General features: G+C 29.3%; 1 protein-coding gene across 3 annotated transcripts in view; it reads left to right on the top strand.

Annotated features, from left to right (window-relative positions):
- Positions 1 to 247: 247 nt before the first annotated feature.
- The window catches only part of LOC113378356 (2-oxoglutarate dehydrogenase-like, mitochondrial), a 42,744-nt gene continuing 16,403 nt past the window's right edge, over positions 248 to 26,588 (top strand). For all 3 annotated transcript variants that reach the window (XM_026618894.1, XM_026618893.1, XM_026618892.1), the window contains exons 1-2: positions 248 to 422; positions 26,193 to 26,300. In XM_026618894.1, the coding sequence (XP_026474679.1) occupies positions 26,199 to 26,300 (102 nt within the window). In that variant the 5' untranslated portion in view covers positions 248 to 422; positions 26,193 to 26,198. The remainder of the gene's footprint in view (positions 423 to 26,192; positions 26,301 to 26,588) is intronic.

Here is a 26,588-nt window from a genome sequence, read left to right as displayed (position 1 = left end):
TTAAGAACTATGTAAAACATGATTTTATTTTGGAAATATGTAGTAAATATGTTATATCAAAAAGTTGGATGGGTGCTTTGAAGACTGTATATCAGGCTCTATTTGAGAAGTATCTATACAAGATTCGCACATAAACTACATAGGTTGGATTATTAGCTATAATCTTATTGCGCAGCATCCGTCACCGATGGCGCTGCCTGCTCGGCCAATGTGACATTAATTTTATTATTGTAATGTTGGCCTTCAACCGAAAATGACAAAAAGTAGTCAGTGCTCGACCCGATACCCGACATCGTCTTGTAGTGTGTGAAAAAGTATGACTTTTTCTTGAAACGTAACCTATAAGTTAAAAATCTGAAAACGAATACTAATTTTGTGAGTGTCGAAAGGGAATATATTGTTTGGGTGATTTTATATAAAAGGTTAGTACTCATACATTATGTAACCTTAAATTATTGGTTCTTTTTTAAGCGTAATCCGCGCGGTAACCGAATTTTTTATTAATGAATCACTGTAACGTAACGTAAAATCCAGGTGCTTGATATTTTACACAATCTGTCAAAATAACGTCTAACTTAATTTTATTTTGTGAAGTTTAGATTAATATTTTAAGTTATGATTTAAATAGAAATAATCTGTTCTGATGCAATATATGTCAGATTTGTGTGTCCTTATTTTTTATTTGTAATAAATCGTCTCATAGGTCCAGGTATTTTTTATTCGATATAAATCATTTATATATTCAAGCCTGCGCACCTGACTGTTACATATTGCGTTTACGGTTTAATCTGAGCACGCAGAAGTGATGTTGCTTGAAAAATTGGATTAGATCCAATTGGTTTCTAAATATAGAACGATTCATGTATCTGTTTCATACAGGGTTTTGTTAATTAGTCAAGCACGCTAATACATTTCGTATTGTGCAAGTGTCAGCTTCTCACATAACCTCAATTCGATTGTAAAATCCATATGCGTTTTCGTACCCGGCGGCTGCCAGAAGTGTGAAGTACGATTCCCGCCTTGTCAATGTAATTTCCCTGTCAATTGAATAATGTCAAGTCTATTATTATTACGTACGATGCAATATGTTTTTGCGAAATAAATTTAATTTTAACAGTAATTAATATTGAATTATTAGGAATAAATAAATGTTGTATTTTTAGGTTATTTCTTACACATAGAAATTACAGTTTTACCTGTACATATGATTTTATCAAACCTTTTGATTTATTAAATAACGTTTAACATAACGTTATTGGCTGTAAAAGTTTGAGATTAGCTATTTAAAATTAAATAAGAAAAACAAAATATAAATTGAATTTCTTTTTAGTCGTCGTTTCTCTATTGTGTCGATTTTTTAATAAAAAAAAATACGGCTTTAAATTAATAATATCTAATATGCAGGGTGTCCCAGACCTTGACGTCAAGCCGAAACATGGTGATAGTATTGACCTTAACTGAAAAAAAAAAATTATTTCGCGTTGTTTGGCAATGATTAGATCTTAAGTGCAACCTAGAGCTTTAGTGAAATTGTCACAATTTTTCGCTTATTGTAGTTATTTTTTACAAATTTTGTTCATTTAAACTTTGGAATCGTAACCGTGAATAACATTTCTAGGACCACGATCAAAAAAAATAACACAATTGCCCCAAGTTTTCAATAATTAAGACTTTTTATTAAACTATGAATTTAAAATTTTTAAAATTGGTCGATTTTGAAAGACCTCCTTTTAAAAAAAATGTACTAAAGTGTGATAAAATTATCAAGTCTTTTAGCATTTTATAATATGATTAAATGCGCCTACTTCTGACGAAACTTGCCAAGGAGGGCTTCTCAGTCAATAGATTTTGAAAATTTTAATTTCATAGTTCAACAAAAAATCTTAATTCTTGAAAACTTGAGGCAATGTGGTTATTCTTTTACTGTGGTCATATAAATGTTATACACGGTTAAAGTTCAAAAGTTTAAATGAAGAAAATTGATAAGAGTTAATCACAATAACCAAACTGTGATCATAATTTCACCAAGACTTCAGGTTGCACTTGAAGCTCATAATTTCCAAATAATCCCGTCCCGTTTCGGCGTCAAGTCAAGGTCTGGGACACGCGTTCCGGCAAAAAAAAAAAAATAAAAAAATCGCTACATGCAGAAAATGATTTAATAAGTGAATTTTATAAATTATAGTTCAACAAGTTTTTATTAAATGTTCCTATTATTGTAATAAGCATGCATATATTTGTACAAAATGGGTTTTGTAATGATTTTTGTTTCTTTCCCTTTCGAACGGAACCGGAATAAACTTGAGAACCGGTTTTTAAATTTTAGCGTTCCGGCAAAAAAAAAAAAAAATTTTAGCGTTCCGGCAAAAAAAATATTAGCAACAACAACACCACTGTATATATATATATATATATATATATATATATATATATATCTGTATCATATCTTTCTTGACCCAGAAATCAACTAATAATGATCTGGGTCAAAGCAGGTGCGATAAGTGCAAATTTGGAATGTCGATGCACATATTTTTGCAATTCGGAACACAATGAATCGTCCCTGAACCTGAACTCACGACAGTATAAATCATGGAAAAACGATCGCGAATTTAAATCAGACTTAAAATGATTGTGTAATGTTCATTCGTTGTATAATTTTGTCTCGTGATGTAAATGACTCAGAATTTTGGCGTTCATTATCAAAATCTACAATTGATATTATTTCTTAAGAAAATATATTTATTGCTTCTAGGAAAGCTTACTTAGTGTTTGATATCAATTTATGTATTTATTACGTCAATTGATTATTGATTATGTTAGTTCAGTCACATTTTTAAAGTCATGTTAGTTAGGCACTTTATTAATTACCAAAAAACGTGCAAAGAAAATGTTTTATGAAAACAATTATTAATTACTACGCTAATTACTCTATATTAGGAGTGTTAATTATTTTTAATTATAAAGACATATAGATACAGTTCTAAAAGAATCACAACTCAATGGGATTTTTTCGGGAAGTTTTTTGAAGGCGATACAATTGAATTTAACAAAATGAATAATACAAACGAAACATAAATATTCTTTTTTTTTGTACTAATTTTAAATTTGAAATTATTTATATTTAATTAATAATTGATTTATAATAATACACACGAAACGTAAATATTTTTTTCTAACTTCCCGTAGGGTAGTTATAGTAATGGGCGGTAAAATCCAAAATGAAATTTTTTGCATTTCTCCTCGTTTTGAAGGTTTCTGAACATTTTGACATACCTCAGAAAATATGGATGTGTGTGTGTTTTGTGTTAAGCATTTTTCCGTTTACGTTTTCGGGCGCACGGATCAACCGATTTGAATGGTTTAAAAAAACATTCGATTCTTATTGATAGGAAGATGTGCTGATTAGTTTTTAGCAAAGGCAAGTCCAAACGTTACAGAGTTAAAGGGCGAAGAGTGTAGAAAATAGAAATCAAGCTTTCGAAAGAACGGAGTATCCGATTTGAATAATCTAAAAAATATTCAATTTGTAATGATTGGGAGAAGTGGTGATTAATTTTTGGCAAAGGCAGGTCCAGTCGTTTTGGAGATACCAAGCAAAATGTGCTAAAATGGCAGTTTTCGAGAGAACTAAGCATCCGATTTGATTGATTCAAAAAACTTTCTGCTTGTTTACAAATAAAAAATTTTTTTTGAATGCCGCAAATAATTCGGATTTTAATTTTAACTCTGGTTAAAGTTCTAAAAATCACTTACATACTTTAAATGAATAATTTTAACTTTACTATTCAGTTTATATAATTTTTATAAATATTAGACAATGTTACAATATTTATAATAATCTATTTGAAAACATCTAATATTACTCGAACATTTCTTTACGGTACGGGAAGTCCCAGCAATTTGCCTTAAGGCACGATGCCACCACTAGTTTGTATTAACTTTTTATTTGAAATTATTTATATCTAATTATTAATTGATTTATAATCACAATGTGATATGAGTAAGACTGTGTATAGTAAGTACATCACTGTGATTTTCCAGAATTCAATATGACTCATTTATTCATTCCTGACTTGTGTTTGATTTTCGTACGTCATAGGTTTGAACATAAATTCGATTATATTCGTGCAGAAAAAAAAAACAGAAAAACAGTTTACTTCAGTTTTTTCTGTCAGTATATTCTGTCAGTCTCAGGGCTTGGTAGCATTTGATTGCGTAAACTGAAATTTTGTGCCTGTTTTCTCTAATTACTCGCAAAAATCTTATATTCAAATATGTATCAAATTTTTTTTGTTTTTGAATTTGGGGCAAAAATTTTAATTTCTAGATTTTCGTCTCAACTTTCAGTTAACGACCTATTGTAGACAAAAATTATATTTTTACATTTCTATAGATTATATGTTTGAATTTGTGTTTAGGTAGCTTTCATTTAGTTTTGTTGTTCTGCTTCTTTATGTACTTTTTCGAACCTTTGTGACCTTTGATTTTGTCATACCTTGTATTTCTTGTTTGTCTCATTGTTTCAAAAATAAACACGGTGTCAAATTTATTTTAGGTTTTTTTTGAATTTTTATTATGCTGCTTACGTAGTAAGCTTGTTACTTTTTTTCAACTCACAAAAACTGCAACTATACTTGCAAACTATGCACGCTAACTTGTTTAAGATTTTTGCTGATAATGTCAATGTGTCTTTAGGATTGCGACCAACGGAATTTGATACTTGGGGTCGTTCTTCATAAAATTGACCGATCACAGACAAGATTTAATTGTTAAGTGAATTTTCATTAAATATTATTTACAGTTTTATTTATTTGTATTGACGGCGTTCAAACTTTTTTCGAACAGTATTCATTATCAAAATAAATAATTTCAATATTTAAGAAAGTTTTTACGCATTTATTTGGCGAATTATCACTATGTGTTTGTATATGCAATAAAATACGAGCGCCATTGTTAACTAGACGGTTCCATTTTTGTCTTCGGGAAGTGGTTACTGTGACGAGCCCTTAAATATGATTTCCAGGTTTATACGACATAAATCATATGCTAGGTTTTCTTTAATCATATGAATTTCAATTGAAAATTATTGATAAAGTATATGAAAATAATGTTTCGAGCACATGTTTCAGCTGTAAACGTCCTCGTGTTTAACACGGCATTCGCATAATCTGCAATGAACTAATCATAAATCATCAATTGCCCGAAAAGCATTTAACGGTAACTTGTATATGTTCACAAATCTTCGTGAAACATTCGAAAGTTTTTAATAACTTTTTCTGACTAGTGGAAGTTAAAAATAGAAAGGCACGAAAATTAAATCTTTTTATCACGAGATATGATATAACATTTTTCTAATTGAGAAGAGCCGAGACTACTCAGATATCATAACAGATTTTGGTTGGGAATTTTAACAAATACATTTAGAAATGAACTTGAAACTTTTCATTCAAATCGCATAGCTTTCAACCACTAATTCACGGGTATCTGAGTAGTTTTTGCAGTGATAATAAAAATCCTTAATATTATCTTTCATCTAATTTACAGTTCCCTTATAATTATCATAGAAATTATATATCTAAAATATTAAAGTAGCTTTTAGAGTCATTGCTGCAATATATATATATTTTAAATATTAGAATCCAATAACAATTTCACCAAAAAGGGAAAGGTCAACCACTGGGTTACCTAGCAATAAGACTAGCTTTAGGAATTTCATCACAACAGTTAAACAATTATCAATGATAACAGCATAATAAAAAATTCATAACATTGAAGGTTTCCAAAAGTTTCTAATATTTTTAACAAACAGGGCTTCTTGGTTAATGATTTTGGAGTTTGGAAATTATTAAAGAGCATGAATTAATTTTTGTCATATCAAGCAATGAAGTATTTATTCCGCTGTAAGGTTGCTTTTTATGGATTTCTAGTTTCAATCTATGTATTAACCATATGTATCTAAAATTTGGGAAGTTTCACTAATTTGCTAACTAGTTCCTATATTATTATTATAAATTACTACAAACTGTAGATTTTATAAGAATCTGATCATATGGCAATAAATTGATACAAGGATGGCATTTCTATTCTACATTAATAATTAACTTGTTGAACTTTAATCGTCATTTATTTACTAAAGTTGCTTTGAACTGGTTTGTCTGCGATAACTAAACGATTGATGACACTTCAGCAATAAAATTGCAGCATTTTTGCGGTCTTTGACACCAGATGTCAAGCTTATTGCAAGAGTGCAATTATTCAATTAAATATCCGCATATTTATCAGCAATTTTATTTTTGTTTTTTTGAAACGATATTGTTTAAGAATGCATCTTGCCATTAAAGAGGAATGGCAATGTTAAGGATCATATTGAGGAAATGAATTGAATGTTCTGTTTTTTCGATTTTTCTCTTTTCGTTATATTGATGGAGAGGAAATAAATATATTAGGAATTTGCCTATTGTACTTCATCATTTGATATGTAGAAGATAAATTTAGCTGTTAAAAAAGTTGGTTTAAAAAGGTTTCTTTATAATGAAAATTAGTTTATTTATAAAGGTGTGAATGTATATATATATATATATATATATATATATATATTGATAGTTATGTATATATGTATATACAGTAGCGGCGCTAGGTGTCGGCGGTCGCCGACGGCCTCGCGCTCCCGGGGGCCTCGCAAGAAGCCCCGAAAATTTTTTTTATTAATTAAAGTTTATTTTATTAATTAAAGCGTGATTGCTTTGGAAAAAGTTCAAAATTTTCGAAAAATTTCAAAATAAAAATAAATATTTCAATTTAGAAAAAAAGTCTTTTTTTTTCAAAGTTTTCAAAAAAATCTTTTATTTTTAACATTTAAAGTACGGCACGGAAAGTTTTAGTAATTGTCCTTAAAAAAGGGGGGCCTCGCAAACGAATCTCGCCGACGCCTACAAATGGTCTAGCGCCGCCACTGTGTATATATAATTTATATGGATTCGTCATGGCGAAGATCGTTAACGCGTTGACTTTGTATGGACAGGGCCGCGCGTTCTAATACCCGCTCTGGCAATCTGACAACGGGCAGCGCGATGTCCATTTTCAATTGAAAATATAGATCAAAAATATGTTTCCAATTGAAAATAAGCCCATCTCGGGCACTGCGGTGTGAAATAGCAATGGGAAATCTCTCACACTATTATTCCCTGAATCGAGTTGGAGTTTAACTCAGCTCACCCCTAGGGCAGCACACTCATTTCATATATATATAATAATAATAATATAAGTGCCAATTATTTTCTCCGTTGCGTGTTCATTTCAATTGTTTGAGCACTCTTTATACCAAAAATATTTTAAAAGTTATACTATAAACAATCTATATAAATATAGTTTCATAAACAAGCCTATAAATTAGTAAAGATTTATAACAAACTTTTAATTTAGTTTAAACGTGTCAAGTGTTATAAAACTGGCTAAAGAATTCAATGAAATACTGGATTTGATTTCAATGTATCATTGCAACATGCATGACGAGATGCAATGAGAAAATTACTTTGACATTGAGGATAACTGACCTCGTATAAAAAGAATTGCTTCAAGTAAAAACTATTAAATTAAAAACTAGACAGACAAAATTCAATATCAAAGTGTTTAAGAATTCAGTCATTACTGGGGCATATAATAATATTTATCAAATAATACAATAATAATTGTATTATAAAATAACATTACTGTATATTTTTTTTGTTAATCAAAATATTATTCGTTTTGTGATACAAAAGTGTTTTTAATAATGATGATGTTGAATGATTGCAATGGATAATAATAATAATAATAAATAATATAATAATAAACGGCAAATTTATCTTTATCTGTTAATAGTATCTAACACAATTAAGTATAATCATTTAATGTATTTTTAACTGATGCAAATCATTGAATTTTTTCGAATTTAAGATAGAACATGATCATGCATTTTTTTATCAGAACAACAATTTAGTTTTATCACAATTTTGATAAGGTGCAATATTTTAATATATATATTTTTTCAAAACATTAAGATTTTTGTTTTGTTTATCTCTATATCTGCAATCTGTATCGTGAAAATCGACCTTAAGATGTAGAGGCGCTTAACGCTCATAAAATAAAACGGAAATGTGTTATGACATTGTGCTTCTACAAACTAGTGATTTTTTTTTCGGTTTTAAACAAATATTAGATAAATATATTTAATGAACCAATAATAAATAACAAATAAAACTTCTTAATCGAATCATAATAGTATCATGAAAATACTCGAATTTTAACATATGATTTTTTTTATTTTGGAAAATTTTGATTGTATTCACAAAATTATTGAACTTCAATTTTACTAATAATCTGACAGATTTAATTTCTGAAATCGGAATGCATGGTATGCAACTCTAGATGGCGCAACAAAAATAATGCACATTAAATTACTGATAATGATCAAATTTTAGTCTGATATTGAATTTTGTTCATTATTTCAAATGAAATAAAATAGAACAATTTAGTATAGCAATACAGTTTATATATTTATTTGGAGCTATGAAATCTTAGCTTGAAATACGAGGTCTGTTCAAAAAGTTTTCGTAATTTTCGTTTTTTCAAAAAAATATTTATTTATTCGTCTACATTAATGTGGTCCCCTTCAAAGTAGTCCCCCCCAGATATAATACACTTATGCCAGCGTTTTTTCCATTTTTCGAAGCACCCTTGATATTCACTTTTTGATATGTCCTTGAGCACTCTCGGCGATTTTCTTCAATCGAGGAAAACCGCCGTCCTTTCATGGGTCTCTTCAACTTTGGGAATAGGAAAAAGTCACACGGAGCCATATCTGGTGAATTTTTGCACTTTGCAACACTTTATTTCATTTTTTACGCAAAATTTAATACAAATTCTTTGACTTTTTCAATTCTTCCATTGTAAAAATCGCCGAGCTCAGAAAAACACGTCGAACCTTAGCGACTACCACAGACAAAGTAAACAGTGAATATAGCTGAAAATTTCATCATACTTTAGGGGCATGTATACCAACACAATAAAAAAAAATTTTGACAATCAGACACTCCAGACCCGCGAAATTTAATTATTAGTAATTCCGGGTACTTTTTGAACAGACCATGTATTTGTACGAAATCTTAAATTTAGTAAAATAATGATTGTTTATTAGTAAAATCTCTGATAAAAAATATTTCAATATGCCTTCATATGAAAATCTTTAAGCCTAATTTTTGGATTTAGGTATTTTTAGTAGATTTTAGTATTTTTATCTTTGTGAATCCGAAATGGTCCCTTCACCAAAATCGAATGTTTAATTTTACATTATCTTATTACATTTCTTTGTTGTTATGGTTTTTTTACAGTACCGGTTGAAATCATTTAAAATGATTTTTAAAATTAATGCTTTACGAAATTAATCTTTTGTAACGTAATCTTAAGCTGACGTCGCGTTGTTGGCTTTATTTTTTTAAGACTGTTTTGAATGACAAAATAATAGTAATAATTGCTGCAATAATTTCTGCAATCATTCAATGTGCGTGTGATTGTTATTTCTTATTTGATTTGTTTATTTATAATATTTTCTTAAATGATTTATATATATTTTCTCTCGTTTCGAGCAAGTCGCAATTTACTTTATTGAAGTTACAACATTTATTCGGTCCTAAATAAAAAAAATAATCGTCACATGGTTCCTCTCTGTTAAGTTTTGAAACTAATAATACTGCAATAATAAATTGATAACAAGTTTAAAAATCATTTTCCTCATTGTTAACATCTTCAATTACTTAACCTATTATCTAATGTGGTGACGCTGTAGCTTCATGAAAGAACAATCATGCAAAATACATATTACATGTCGATCTATCAAAAATGAATGATTTTTTTTTCGATGTAATTGTAGACGTAGGCCTTGAACAATAAATGAAAAATATACGTGAGCTCACATGATTCTGGTCACGCTTGTCGAGGTGTACAATGCAGTCAGGTGTTTACATTCGTTTCCAAGTATATGGAATCCGTTATAGATACTCATCCGTACATATGTATTTATATCAAGAATATATTAAAAATATTATACTATGAAAAAAAATCAGGCGGCCAACTTTTTGCTGTAACAATTTATATTAACATAACAGACAAAACTGTTACATCATACTTTACATGACACTAATTACACTTCATAAAATAAGTTATTTCATTTTACTAAGGGCACAACACTTTGTCAAACATGTACAAACTGAATATTTTAATTAAAATTGTTCGATTTGTCTTCTGCATATAAAAGCATGGTTGGCATTGAATAAATCAACAGCACGATACTTTTTTTAAATAATAGTAGAACGCTTTATTTAGAAAAATTTGTGATTAAAATTGCATTGTGTGTCGAATAGTATAGTGTCTAAACAAATGAATTATCTAAACTTGGTGGTCGATTACGCGACACTTACGAAAATTCATTCAGAGTAAAATTTATTTACTATTTCACATCCGATATTTTGATTTTTTAAGACGTTATCCGATGCCTTATTGTTCTTCTTTCTGATCCATGAATTAATACATAATCAGGTTTGTTAAAAATTTTAAAACTGGTGTTGTTGTAAATAATTATTATCGGTGACACAAAAATATTTGACATTAATTTCCAGACTGGTGCTAATTAAGCAGGATTTGCTGTAGTTGTTAGTACAGGCCTTGAAACTTTAATATCGGTTTGTTTGATGTCTGTCTCTTCAACTTCGAAATGCTTAAACTAGGGGCCGCAAGATAATATTATTTAATTTAAGTAATTATTTGAAAACTTGTTATTTTTATTAACATTGCTCGATAACAATATTTAGTATATATAAAAACTTATTATTTCATCTACGGACGCCGTTTTACTTCTCGTATTCAATGTTAATTTTGTTTCGCCATTCTCAGAACTTAAAAACCATATTGCGTTGCCGATTATTGTTAGATGGAATGAAGATGAATTTTTTTTTTGACAATTTATGAAACGTAAGTATAATTTGGTAGATCTTATTGAGAAATTTCCCTCATATCTATGGGACGATTCTACCGTTAAATAGACGAATGTCATATCAAGGCTACGTCACGTTTCAGTTTTCAAATTGCTACTAAATACGGTCAAATTGCCATGTATTTGCTGTGCGATCATGCCTTCTACACACGAAATGCAACATCACCATCACTCATATGTCATCAAGCCATATCACAAAGAACCAGTTATGACACGGCCAAACCACATCGTTTTTTGATATTTGTGTGTTTTCTAGGTTAGGTTTTATATCTGAAACGCATGACTGCGCAGCAACCACAAGGATTTTGACTGTTTTTAGTACCAGTTTATCGTGTATTTTACGAAGAAATCGACCGTATTTTAATATGTTTTGAAGTAAAAATATAAGAAACTTGATTTACTGAAGTTTTAGAATCTTTGGTGTTAATGGATTATCACCGAATTGATCTCGCTCTTTTAAGTTTTCAGTTGCATTGACTAATGTCAGTAAACGCATGTAATATTTTCATCTCATCACGAATTCTCTATTGTATGGTTTCCCTTTCATTTATATATATATATATATATATATATATATATATATATATATATATATATATATATACGAGTATATATATATATGATGATAGTTTTGTCGAAGTTGATACATATTTGTAATATTTTTGCAGCCCAATCGTTTTCGAATTAAAAAAAGAAGATTAAATAACAAAATTATTTATTCCTTTAAACGTTTTGACACTTTATGTGTGTCATTATTCAGTAATGTAAAATAACATAAAAACACAGTTGATGATAAATATAAATATATAAAAGGAGGAAATTATACATTCCAAACCAGGAAAAACAACAGAAAAAATTAAATATGATGTAAAATTGATCAAACACTAAATTTGTGTAAAATAATAAAATACTATTATATTAACAAACGAGAAATAGCACATGTTGCCCTCCTATATTTAATGTTGTTGATAGCATTGCATTGTGGACACTGATCAAGGTTACAACGCAGTGTAGTACCCGCACGTGTAATGAAGGTGTGGGAGAGAGTTGTGAGAAACGAAAGGGGAAAGAAAAACAGAGAAGAAATATAACGAACGAAATTCGAAATTCATGAAATTAATGACTTTGGAACTGTCATGTAAAAGATGAGAGGAATTACGTTTGTTTACACAAGAAGTATTAAGGGATATAAGTAAAGACTCAACTATCTTTCTAAGGTCACAATTTTTTTCAATGTAAAGGATGGAAGGATTTGACATGTTAAAAGTGTGGTTCAGGTTTATCATATGTTCAGAAAGCATCGTTTTGAATTGATTTGGGTTTTTTTGAATTATATATACGTTGATTTATACTTATATAGAAGAGGCTTAATCATTATATATATATGATTCAAAAAACCCAAAGCAATTCAAAACGATGCTTTCTGAACATATGATAAACCTGAACCACACCTTTAACATGTGAAATCCTTCCATCCTTAAAAATAAGCAAGCAAATGTTCTAATTATTATTTTTATATTAAAATTGTACAAGAGTTGTAACAATAAATCTAAAAAAAGGTTACAGTTACTAATGAGAAGTGTATTATATTGTCAATTTTGATTTCTTAAATCTTAAAATCAATTGTATATTTTAATAGAGTACTGTTTGCTTAAGAAATTTACTGAGTAGTTTTGACGTGCTATCGTAATGTAGGCTTGCGTTATTCGGCCGATTCTGCCGTAATGAAGATTCTATCCTAATGTTACATAGGATTTATGTTACATAGCGCTTCTCATACAAAATGGTACTAAATACTGTAAAAATTCCTTGTGGTTTTGCTGTGCAGTCAGGCGGTTTAGATAGAAAACCTAGAGAACGCACAAATGTCAAAAAACAATGTTATTCTAACTGCATCTTTGTGATGTGTTATAATAGCATATCAGTGAAGTTGCATCGACTTAGAATCGTTTACAGCTCATAGAACGAACACATCTATTTCTGATTGCTGTTATAACAAAAACAAAGAAATATCTATTTCAATTCATTTATGATGCATATTATTTCAATCAAATATTCTATATATTAATTTAAAAAAATATTTTTTTAACGTGGCTTGTTTTTCCGCTGTCAGTTACTACATCTGAAACAGATAATTTTTTACATAAACGCTTCTATCTCTCATACATTATCAAACATGATGAAACATTGTTACAGCATTGCGCAATGCAGACTGCTAATGCAAACATTTTATTTACCTTTTTATTACCAATGCCATACTTACTTACATTTTCTGAATAGGATGCAGATTTTCTTTCTTTACATTTATAGAAGAATAACAAAATTGTAACTGGTTACTATCACATGGTAGACGTAAGGTTTCTAACTTTGTAGATTCTAATTCACTCATGGGTTTTAAATTAGGTCCAAATCGTCAGCATTTTTCTTTTATACGGTTGGAGTATTTCACATATTTATTTTATGTGCTCTTAAGGTAATTTTTTACGCAATCCTGTTTAAACTTGTATGTTACAATTGCATCAGATAAAGGATTTGATCTAAAGGACTACAAATTCAAAGAAGCATTAACATTCTAATGTTTTGAACAAGTTTTTTTTAAATTATTAACTTCTCATAGGTAACTTATAGTAATCGCAAAAAATCGAAAAAGATCAATTTTTATATATCTTTGTGGAGGTTTTTGAACATTTTGGCATACCTTAGAAAAAAATTATGTGTGTGTGTTCGGATACAAATTTTTTGTCGACATTTTCGGAACAAGGTTTAATCGATTTCAATGATTCAAAAAACATTCGATTCCTATTGATAAGGAGACGTGCTGATTAGTTTTTGGTAAAGGCAGGTCTAACGGTTTCGGAGATCTAGTGAAAAAAGTAAAAAAAGCCGTTTGGCGGTAAGAAAGGATAATTAGACATATGTACATCAAATTATCAACACCAGTTAATATTTAATTGATTTGATTTACCTAGTATTTGTTCATTATGATAACGGGTAGTTCCAAAAATTTGCCTGGAGCCTCATTGTTCATATTTTGTACATTTAAAAAAGATATTACTTTATTGAATTTCTTAAAAAAAATATTTATACTGTTAAGTTAATGATTCTAATTTAAAGCCATGCTCAGTCGCCTTAAGGGATTAGGGGTACTTGGAATTTTTGAAAAATCGATTTTTATTTTTTTGCATTTTCATTAAGTGTAATATCTTGAAAATGTTCTCTGAAAATTTCGATGATTACTTTTTGAGTTATTGGACTCTTACCGCGTTGACGCAAGTGGAGAGCTCGATACTTATACTCAAGATTATTCTCCCTCACCTCCTGATGTTTTAAAAGCTTTCAAACCGATTTAAAACGATCTCAGCAATGATAATTAACTTCCCGAAGGAGAAGTTTATGTTTTCATCAAAAAACCCGATTCGCTAATTTTATGTTTTCTCGACGTTTCAAGCCATTCTGAATCGAATGAGACCAAATTTGGAAAAAGTATGTGTGTGTGTGTGTGTGTGTGTGTGTGTGTGTGTGTGTGTGTGTGTGTGTGTGTGTATGTGAACAGATTTTTTGCCGTAAATCGACGTTTTCTCGAAAACGGCTGGACCGATTTCAAAAATTTAAAAGCCATTCGATGTATCTCGACGAGAACTATTGTTTGTCAGTTTTGTGCGACGATCGGCCAAGCCGTTTCTTTATAAATGGCAGAAAAGTGAAAAATTTTTCGTCTACGTTTTAGCCCGCAATTCTGAATCGATTTTGAAAATTCAAAAACCGTTCGAAAGATATTGGTTGGGAATCGTGCTGATTAGTTTTTGGTAGAGATCGGCCGGGCCGTTTTCTTGTAATAAAGTTTTTAAAAAAAAAATTTCGACGATTTTTATGATTATTTTTTTGACGATAGATACCATAGTCTTCTAGATCATACTAAAATATTACGGCCCTACGACAACTGGTTCAGCTTTAAAAATTCGTCAAAGTTTGCAAAAATCAGTATGGTCTTTTTGGCATTTGTCAAAATTAGACTTTTGATCGACGTTTTCTCAAAAACGCCTGAACCGATTTTAGAAATTTAAAAGCCATTTGATGTATTTCGGTGAGGACTATCGTTTGTCAGTTTTGTGCAACGATCTGCCAAGCCGTTTCTTTGTAATTTGAAAAAAACTTTTCGTCCACATTTAAGCTCATCCTACCGAACGATTTTAAAAAATCAAAAACTGTTCGAAAGATATTAGTTGGGAATGATACTGATTAATTTTAGGTGAAAATCTACCGAGCCGTTTTCTTGTAATTGACTGTTGAAAAAAAGTGTTAAATTTTCGTCGACAATTAAGCTCATCCTACCGAACCGATTTTAAAAAATCAAAAACTGTTCGAAAGATATTAGTTGGGAATGATACTGATTAATTTTAGGTGAAAATCTACCGAGCCGTTTTCTTGTAATTAACTGTTGAAAAAAAGTGTTAAATTTTCGTCGACAATTAAGCTCATCCTACCGAACCGATTTTGAAAAATCAAAAACTGTTCGAAAGATATTAGTTGGGAATGATACTGATTAATTTTAGGTGAAAATCTACCGAGCCGTTTTCTTGTAATTAACTGTTGAAAAAAAGTGTTAAATTTTCGTCGACTATTAAGCTCATCCTACCGAACCGATTTTGAAAAATCAAAAACTGTTCGAAAGATATTAGTTGGGAATGATACTGATTAATTTTAGGTGAAAATCTACCGAGCCGTTTTCTTGTAATTAACTGTTGAAAAAAAGTGTTAAATTTTCGTCGACATTTAAGCTCATCCTACCGAACCGATTTTGAAAAATCAAAAACTGTTCGAAAGATATTAGTTGGGAATGATACTGATTAATTTTAGGTGAAAATCTACCGAGCCGTTTTCTCGTAATTAACTGTTGAAAAAAAGTGTTAAATTTTCGTCGACATTTAAGCTCATCCTACCGAACCGATTTTAAAAAATCAAAAACTGTTAGAAAGATATTACTTGGGAATGATACTGATTAATTTTAGGTGAAAATCTACCGAGCCGTTTTCTTGTAATTAACTGTTGAAAAAAAAAATTTAAGCCGATTTTCATGGAAATTTTTTTGGCGATATACATCATGGTCTTATAGAACTTACTGTAATATTACGGCCTAACGACAAGTAGTTTAATTTTAAAAATTCCAAAAAAAGTCAAAGTTTGCTAAAATTATTATCGTTTTTTTTAAAGTAGGATTAATGAAGTATATTAATTACACTTTTTTTTTGATTAAGTCGATTATTTACACATTTCGGGAAGTTCATGTAACTTGCCTCAAGGCTAAATACCAAACCAACTAGTTTACTTTCAAGATGTGTAGTTCAAGATTGAATCCATAATCAGAAAAAATTAAGAGCTTCAACCAACTAGTGTAAAAAATATGCCTAAAATCCGTGAATACTAGTTCTACTATCGTACAAATTGCTGAAAACATATACATAATCATTACTATTGATTATGGGTACCCTAGGACCTAATTGTTGGTATAATTCCCATTGCTATGCTGAAAAATTGGATACTGCACGTGTGAAAGTAGCAGATCAGCGCGCCCACGAGACGACACGGGAGGGCAGAATGCTTCGTAGGCAACAGCAAATGGAAATTTTGGAAAGTTGCTCAATGACTGAAGAACTATTAGGCCTAGGAATAGATGGCTCGGTGTAAATGAATTAATAATTCGTATTTCTGTACGTACATCCAATGTAAAACTTTGAACGCGTTTTTCTCAAAACTATGTTTTTTGAATCGGTGACCACTGTAACTCAAAAAACGCTTAGTAGATTTTAATGAAATTTATACAGCTTTTAGAATACATAATAAACTCGTGCCTGATCGAAGGATTTTTATTTTTTCAAAAATTTGAATTTTTTAAGACCAATTAACTGTTGAATTAAATGTTGATGTTTACCCAAACATCAAGATTTTTTCTTCCTGATGCTGCCATTTTGTTAATTTCTGCAAAAAAAAGAAAACCTTCAATCCGGCCCGGGATTAACTATTCATAAAACTATTTTTTTAATTTGATTGATTTTAGATGAATATCCAGGGAGTTATGATGGTCACCGCCAGGACCGTTTTTCGAAACAGGGTCAACAAAAACAGCTATAACTTTGGGAATATTGATTTTTTTTCTGAAATTTTTGTTACATCAAGTCAAAACATTGTATAATAATGCTGTATTAAGATTTTTGTAGAAAAACATCGTTTAATAACGTTTCGTGCCGGCAAGTACCCCTAACCCCTTAACATTGTTGCGTGAGCCTTTTATTTCGCGCACACACGTAACGCCTGCGGACGAGCGGTTTTTACCAGTTTCGAATATTATATCTTGTGTAAATTTCATTCATATATTATTTATATTTATTTTACTTTATATAAAATTGTAATATATTTATTTTTGTACTTTTTTTTGTTCTCAGATCGAAGAAATTTTCATTTTTTTTTTTTGTAAAATTGTTATTAGAATTATTATTTTTGAATACGTAATAATTTTTATGGGTTTTACGTTTTACTGCCAAATGAATTGCAAGAGGAAAAAGACGCATTCCGAAATTGAAAATCATTGTCTCGGTCGGTCAGACAAAAAACGTGTATAAATAGTTCTATCGGTAATGGGCCAACTTTTGAATCACGTAATTTAGTCGCATAATTGTCAATTTTATGTAACTTTTTTGGCAAAGCCTTTTAAATTACTTTAAATTAAATATTTCTAATGCGCAATTTCAATAAATGCATATAAAAATCCAATTCTGTTTTAATACGCAGATTTGTTCATCTAAAACGCTCGGCCCGAGAACCTCAAATTCGAAAATACTCCTATTTTGAAAAAAAAAAAAAAATTAAACAATTCTATATACATTCTGTAACGATTTTTATTCGATTTTTCGAAAAAGTTATGTATAGAATTTGTAAATGAAATATTATATAAACATGTTTGTAATTAGTCACAATAAATAATGTTTTAGGCAAAACACAAACAATATTATAAAACAATGGAAAATAATCGTGTTATTGTTAGCTAATATGTGCGAAAACACAAAGTCGTTCGAGGCATTCGATTTAGAGGCGTGTTAAATAATTTAAATTCCAATATTAATTCTGGTAATTAGTGCAGTTTTTATTTAAACTCGCTCGTGGGACGCAATGTATTTAATAAGCATATGTTTTTGTGTTATTCGATAATTTAATTTGTGTAGAGTTAAAATAGTGCTCGAGAAGTTAGGCGATTACTTTTTTATTACATAAATAAAAATTATCTATTATACATAGACTTTTAAGACGCTGTTTTCTAAAGCTGCTATTATTGTTTCTTTTCAAAACATCCATTTTTAAGTGAGAAAAAATTGTAATATACGACAAATATACAAAGTAAGTGATCGATATTTTTGCAATATAGTTTTAATATTTTTGTATATATATATATATATATATATATATATATATATATATATATATGTACTATAGACTCTATAGTATAGAGCTTTCTTTACAAATCATATAAAATGAAGAAAATAAGATTATAATTCTAATCTCTTCAAAGTCTTCTTATATAAACTACTAATATATGATTATATTTTAAAATACAAAAACTTTATTAATATAATATTTTATTATATTCTAATATTATATGCTTTCACAATACGAAATGCTGTTGGTTTCAGAGAAATAATGCATTACTAAAATGTGATTTTGTGCCATTTATATCTGAAAAAGTCCATCAATCAATGCGAATATTATTTTAAATATTCAAAAAATATGTGTATAATCAACAATTTCTATTATTTAAATACTTGTATATATGCATAACAAGATGATATGAATTTTTATCGAATGAAATATCTATATATATATATATATATATATATATATATATATATATTACATTTTATAGTTGAAGTTGTAGATGTAGTTTATTTCGTTATAATTTATTATAACGTTGTAACAATACTATTACTAAAATCTGAAGTGTTTTCAATATGTTACTAAAAATACCGATACGATTTTTTCATATTACGTAGAATATACATACTTTAATCAATACCGGTAACACACTGATATTGTGCAAATACATATGTTTTGCATTATTTTTCCTTATTTTGTTAGCATTGAATAGATTCAAAAATATTACTTTTATAAAATATTGATTATTAAATATTAGTAATGTGTGATTAAGATAGCAATTAAATTATATTAATTAATGATTTGAATAATAGTACTGCTATACGTTCTTCCGATCTTTTAATAGCGATACATTTCATGGAATGTATCATATATGTAATTTGTTATACCGTAAATATTTGAAATAGTACCTTGAAATCCTGAATTGAAGCTTTATAGCTTAAATATTGAAAAACTCCCAAAAATGTTATTTGCATAGTTTTGGCACCGCATCTTTTTTTACTGTTCGAAGTTCGCTTGTATTTTCTGAACTATATATTTTGAGTAAATTATTATGTGTGAGTGTTTGTTAAATATATATGTTTTGCCAACAATATGTATTACGTCTATTTCTAAATTTATCGTTTGATCAAATATTTAACTTTTTTTTCAAATTTTAGTTTGCATAGTAAATTCATCCCAGATATCGAATTATACCGTTGACCTAGAATTTGATATGTCTTGCCCTGTTGACGTCACATTATCGATTTTCTTGCGACGAGATGAAATTATATTTCGGTCGCGTTTTTCTCCTGGAAATATCTTTTTCAAATTATTTATTTTAATAATTGCTGCTGGTATTGGATAATTGTATTTAACTCCCATTTATATTTATAAAATTTTAAACCAAAGAGTTTAACTTAAGAGGGTGAACAAATTTGTTATGAGTCGATTTACAACTTTGGTATTTGAAGAAGTCGGGCCTTATTCCCTGCTTTCACTAAAATAATGGACACTTGTTCCACTTTTGTTAAAATATAGTAATTAAAACTAAAAACGTACTAAACATATTATACGAATTAGAAATGATACAATCAGATTACAGAAAGGAGTTTTATTTTTATTATTTTCCGATTTTATAAACAAGCAAAAAAATACAAAAAATCGAAAGTCTTAATTCCCGATTAAACTTTTATACTCTTTATTCTTTTCAACAACATACGAATATGCTGCCTTAATTTTCTGTAAGCTTAATGTTTTTCAAATAAAAGAAGGTGTGTCGTCCCTGGATTCGAAAAGTACAGCAAGATATCCGTGACTGACGATTTGATAAAATCCCATGACATTAACCTTGAACGATGGGACACTCCCACTTCAATAAACAAAAATAAACGATTTTGATATTAATAGCTCAAAGTTTTTGGCTAACAGTGAATAATATTTATTTCTTGTATATTTTGTGTGATAAGATATTAATAATTATTTCCAATTAATGACTTGACTTTTTTTGATAGCTAAAATTTATTAATTTTCAAGTTAATTTACGTGTTAACTATTAGACGTAAGAGCTTATATCAAAAATATCCCACACATACGAGAATGGTAAATCGATGGATTGCCTCTCATGAATTAAGTAGTCATAAGTCTTAACCAACAGCTTATAGAACATTGTGGTATATTTCTTATAATTACAAGTACATTAGTTAAGTGCCGGGATTTGATCCAAAATCCATCGGCATAAAAGAGATGTCGAACTTTTATGCCAGTCGAGTTTGATGCCATTACGGCCGTGCCCACCACTTGTGTTTTATTTTTCATTTTTTCAATTTTTTTAATTATGACTGTTACCAACTATAATATTTTCATATATAACGAATTGATTATCAAGTGTAACATGATACAAAGTTATCGCATTGCACGTAAGATTGTTCGAGAATCCAATTACATGAAATATAAAATAGTACAAATATCATCACAGAAAATGATCTGGCAAGAATTCAAGTTATTTTATATCAATTGTGTGCTTTTTTTGTCAATCAAAACTTTATTCAAGTAATTGTGTGCTTTTGAAGATAAATTTAGGTTTTGTACATTGTCAGCATGATCACGAATGAAATCTTTAAACAACTGGAATTCTTTTTTTACGACATAGAAACAGTGCATTTTTTCCGAGGTTATTTTGTTGACAATTAGTGCAGTGCTAAAATGATAACTAGGCTAATGTGAACAAACACTCATATATGCTTTAAAAATATTCAACCGATTTATGATATATATATATATATATATATATATATATATATATATATATATAAACATTTTACCGATTTTTATGAAATTTCATATTCACGTTCAGTATGAATAAGAATCGTATAAATATATGTTTTATACGTTATACCCCTAAGTCGTAAGGATTGAAATATAGGTTTTGAGAGGGAATATCCAAAGGTGCCAATTCAATTTACATGAAATCGGTTTCAGATTAGGCTGGCACTTGCAATGAGTATCTATTAATATGTACCAGTAAAATTAATGAGATTTGCGTTGCAGTAGGTAAACCATTCATTTAATTTGTGTTAGCTGCCTCTTTTACTTATATATACCACACACATACAATCAGTTAATTATTTTTTATACTCAATGTTTTCTGTATATACATATATATATATATATATATATTAGGATGGTCCTTAATATGGACATTTTCGAATTTCCTTGCTCCTAAGGGCTCAAATGGTTCCAAATTGATAAAAAACAACTCTCTGAAAGTTTTAGCTCCTAATATTAACTTTTAAATAGTGTGCAATTCAATCAAACTTTGTATGGAAATAGCAACGAAAAAAATTTGAAAATTAAAAAAAATTTTTTTTTAGGTTTAACTTAGCGACAAATGAATTAAAAGTGAAAATTCGTGTCAGTTTTTATTGAAAATTCGATGCTCTGCAAAATTTTTGAAAATGTTTGACAATTTTTTCATGCTATTTCCATGCTATTGATTGAATTGCGCTCTATCTAAAATACAATATTAAGAGCTAAAACTTTCAGAGAATTGTTTTTTATCTATTTGGAACCATTCGAGCCCTTAGGAGCAAGGAAATTCGAATATATATGATATATACATATATATATATATATATATATATATATATATATATATATATATATATAATTATCGATGTTAGTAAAATGCATTTTTACTACAGCAGTAATCCAATCTGTTTTTATAAATAGATTCTTTTGATGGAAACCCGTTAGAAAGAACTGTTACTTGTATCGGCATGTTTTGATACATTCTACTTTACTAGTCGTAAATTTGAGTGTAATTATTGTAGATTGTTACAATATTTAGAAAACATTTATAAATTGTTTTACGATAAACTATTATAAATCTTACATAGAACGTAAAATCGTTTTAATATTATTCATAAATTTCGTATTGCACTTAAAAAATTAAATAATAAATATAAAATATTTACCTTTGCTAGTTAATCATACTTAACTTTTTATTTAATTATTATAGATATTGATTTATGGATTTGATATATAACAGTTTTGAATTAAACTCGTACATATCTATAAAGTTATGTATATTGGAATTAGATTCATGGGGGTTGCTTCGCTGCAGTCCATGTTTTTCATTATGTTCCTCATTGTAATATAAAAATGTACCCTATTTCATGTTTAATATACTTAATAACCGTAAATATATGTACAAGCAATATTGCATTGTAAAGTAATTGTATGTATTTCCAACTATAATTATTTTATTTTATTTTTACACTTCTTATAATGTACGTGTTGACCTAAAAATCTTTGAAACTGCTCTACATTTTATAAGTTGAGGTTTCCGGAGTTATCTAATGACACACCCACTGTAACATAAGGTCGTTGTCCAAGACAAAGTCTTAAAATATTTCGTAACATGATAACCTTTGGCGTCACTCGATTAATTTGCATATAATAAATGGTTCACATTTTATTCATGGATGCATATGTGATATGGTTACATTGAAAAACTGAAAGAATCCGGTAATATATTACTACAGTACGTTGCACGCCCTAAGGGTTTCGATTCAATATTTATTTTATAAATAAATTGATATAAGTTTTTTCAAGTACATCAGCTGCTGCTATTAGGTGTAATTAATAATTTTTATTGAACTGCTTTTTTTTTCTTTTCATGTTGACAGTTTTTTATACCACTATAATGAAAAATGTATAATGTGTAAAACAATTTTTGAATATAAAATAAGTAGTTAAAGAAAGATAAAAGATACATTTTATATGAGATGTAAACAAGAATTTCGTCTTTAGATAATGCTCTTCTGTTCTATTTTATCTTAATGCTCTGTTCATTGATAAACTAGCTGTAAGTGGAATTCTCTCTTAAGGCAATTAAGGCATCGTGCCTTAAGGCAAATTGCTGGAACTTTCCGTACCATTTTTTTTTTTAAAAAACGATTAACATTTTTGAAAAAAATTTACTTCGAAAAAATAAGATTTTTGAGAAACTATAAATTGGACCAAAAATTACTTTTTTTTTGAAAAAATTTTTTAAAAAAAAAAAAAAAAAAATTTTTTTTTTTTGAAAAAAAAATGTTTTCTATATTTTGACATATTCTGAAAGATCTAAACTTTTTTTCAAAGCAATCGTACTGCTTTAACTGCATAAAGACGAAATATCAAAGCTCGTAAGCGCCGCGTCGCCGTCTAACGCGTAAACATTGGTACGGAACCCATAGGACTGTAAACCAAATTCATACTTATTGTTAAAATATCTATAAAATATCTGATAATTTGATGTACATAAGTCTAATGATCATTTTTGACCGCCAAATGGCATTTTTTTCACTTTTTTCATTAGATCTCCGAAACCGCTAGACCTGCCTTTATGAAAATTGATCGGTTCTTCACCTTCTCAATACAAGTAAAATGTTTTTTGAATTATTAAAATCGGACGCTCCGTTCTCTTAAAAACTGAGTTACCGTTTTCGGCACTTTTTGCCCCGTATCTTCGGAACGGCTAGACCTCCCTGCGCCAAAAACTAATCAGCACGTCTCCTTATCAATACAAATCGAATGTTTTTTGAATTATACAAATCGGTTGATTCGTGTTCCCGAAATCGTCGACGAAAATTTGTATCCGCACATACATACACACACTTACATACATACATACATACATACATACATACATACATACATACATACACACACACACATACACACACATACATCCATTTTTTCTAAGGTATGCCAAAATGTTCAGAAACCTTTGAAACGTAAAGATATATAAAAATTTTCATTTTCGATTTTTTTGCGATTACTATAACTTGCCCTACGGGAAGTTAAAAATTAACAAAATCATTTTTTAAAAATAAGTCGAAATAAAAAGTCCTAAATATTTTCTGCAATACATCATAATTGTAGTGCAGTTGAAACCGTAAATGCACTGAACTCACATGTTTTTATGCGTTGATTTAATCAACAGTGCCCGGGGCCAACATTTACATCGAAAACGCTCTGGCAAAATTATCAGTCTGCAATCTTTTCTAAACACATCGGTTACTTTGTTCTCTTTTTTTTGTTGTAAGTAAATGAAAATATTGCTTATTACTATCCACATTTAAAGTTTTTCAAATTATGTAAAAACACGGGTTCGCCCGTAGGTAAGCGATTAAGAGCGACCGGACTTGTTTCAGAGGTCCCGGTTCGATACCCACTTCGAGCAGCTTGTTGTCAGGCAGCAGTGACAACGATTTTCACTTGGAAATATAGATAGCAATGTGTTTTCAAGAAAATAGCCCTCACCCGGCATTGCTGCACTATTAAAAATACTCGCCCTATTACAGAAATTGTAATAATATATATCATACAGAGATGTGATAACTGATTGGGTTGCCATCTGTCAAACAGACTAGTATTAGGTCAAAATCAGCACAACAGCTTAGAGGACAATTAGGTTTTGATTGCTCTTCAAAAAAAAATAATGTAAAAATACAATTTACTCAAAATATGTGATTTATGTGGCTTAAGTGGGTTTCTCCGTGGTTAAGTGGTTAGAACTATGGGATTTGAATTAGAGGTCCCAGATACGCCTCGAGCAGCCTGATATCAAGCAGTAGCGATATCGGTTTTCACTTTTTTTTATCAAATTGTTATCATATTGGATCAATACGGGTTAAAATTAATCTGTAAATTAGTATTTTTAGCACGCTGCCAAACATATTCGCTGTTCATTTGACCTAGACTTTATTCTTCATAAAAAAATACTTTTCCTCTTATTGTTGCCGCAGCGCCGTGGTATTATACCATACTTTGCAATAATTATCACAATAATAGAATGTGTTTCATTTGAACGTCATTTAGAATTGCAAACCAACGGACAAGGTCGTAAGTTCGAATCCTAAACGATCGCTCCAAAACATGACGTCCGATAGTAATCCTCGGCGTCGTTTGGCCGACGGCCAACTTCGTTCGCTCTTATTATTAGGTAACGGCATCAACAAAGATAGATTGATTCATCGTATTTTTTGCTTTTGAAATATTTATCGAACCGTGAACGCGTAAATAATTCGCGAATGTCTGCTGCATATATAACGGGTGGTCCATCTAGTGGTCCTAGTGATCTAGTGATCTAGTGATCTTACGGTTTAGATATTTTTGTAAAGAAAACATATAAAGTATTATACATCGTTAGAAAGGTCTCAAAATTCTTAGTTTTTTCCGTATTTCGCAACTTCGAATTCCGCACGGTGTGGCCAACAGGCAAGTTGTTGCTATCGATAAATTCCAATTTTTAAATGGGCCATCCTATATTTGTTTGTCTCTTTAGGGATTGTGTTTCAAAGGATCATCCACAGCTTTGTTGTTGTCATTCTGTTTTCGTATGCTTCTTTGTAAAATGAAAAGCTATTTTTCTAATAAGTTAATTATTATTTCATCCGAATACCACGCGTTTTTCTCGTAAACTTATATTGCTAATTTTTTTATGTTTTGCATTCGAACATGGTTAAATAAAACATTTTTAAAATGGCGATACACCTCAGTTTTGATTAACTATTATTTGCAGTTAATGCGCTACTAACGCGAAGTATATATTTAAAAAAACTCGCGCTTCTGTTCATTATTATTTTGTTTTGATTCTCAAGACCATTTCGATTTACCATGGTGAATAAGAATTAATATTTATTAAGTCTTTGTTTGTTTTCAACAAACATCATATTTATTAACCACGTATATTTATATTTACATATATTATTTTCAGTTAAAAATGCATCGAGCGCGCAACATAGTGACATGTTTAGGCCCCTATTACTCTCAAGCCGGACCCCAAAGATTTGCTTCATGGCTACTACATCCAGCAAAACCAACTGTAAGTATTTTTAAATAAACATTTTAATTTTGCTTTATTTAATACGACATATTCAAATGATAAATAGATATAGAGTTAGAATACATTTTGACTGCAATTCAATTAAAAAAATTATTTATGTACAATCAAATTAACTATTTTATGTTTAATCGCGAATTTAAAACAATTGAAAATTATATTCATAACTCTAAATAAAAAAAAATAAAAAACTAAAAAAATAAAAAGCCATAATGATTCAATTAACTATTTACGAATTGTCTTTTCTATATATTTACGAAATTTGTTTAT

Source organism: Ctenocephalides felis, unplaced genomic scaffold (genome assembly GCF_003426905.1).
Source record: "Ctenocephalides felis isolate EL2017-DRISC unplaced genomic scaffold, ASM342690v1 CF-g0.4_SCAFFOLD_01886, whole genome shotgun sequence".
NCBI lineage: Eukaryota > Metazoa > Arthropoda > Insecta > Siphonaptera > Pulicidae > Ctenocephalides > Ctenocephalides felis.
Note: the sequence above shows the minus strand (reverse complement) of the source record. Positions and strands in the feature narration are given on the sequence as shown.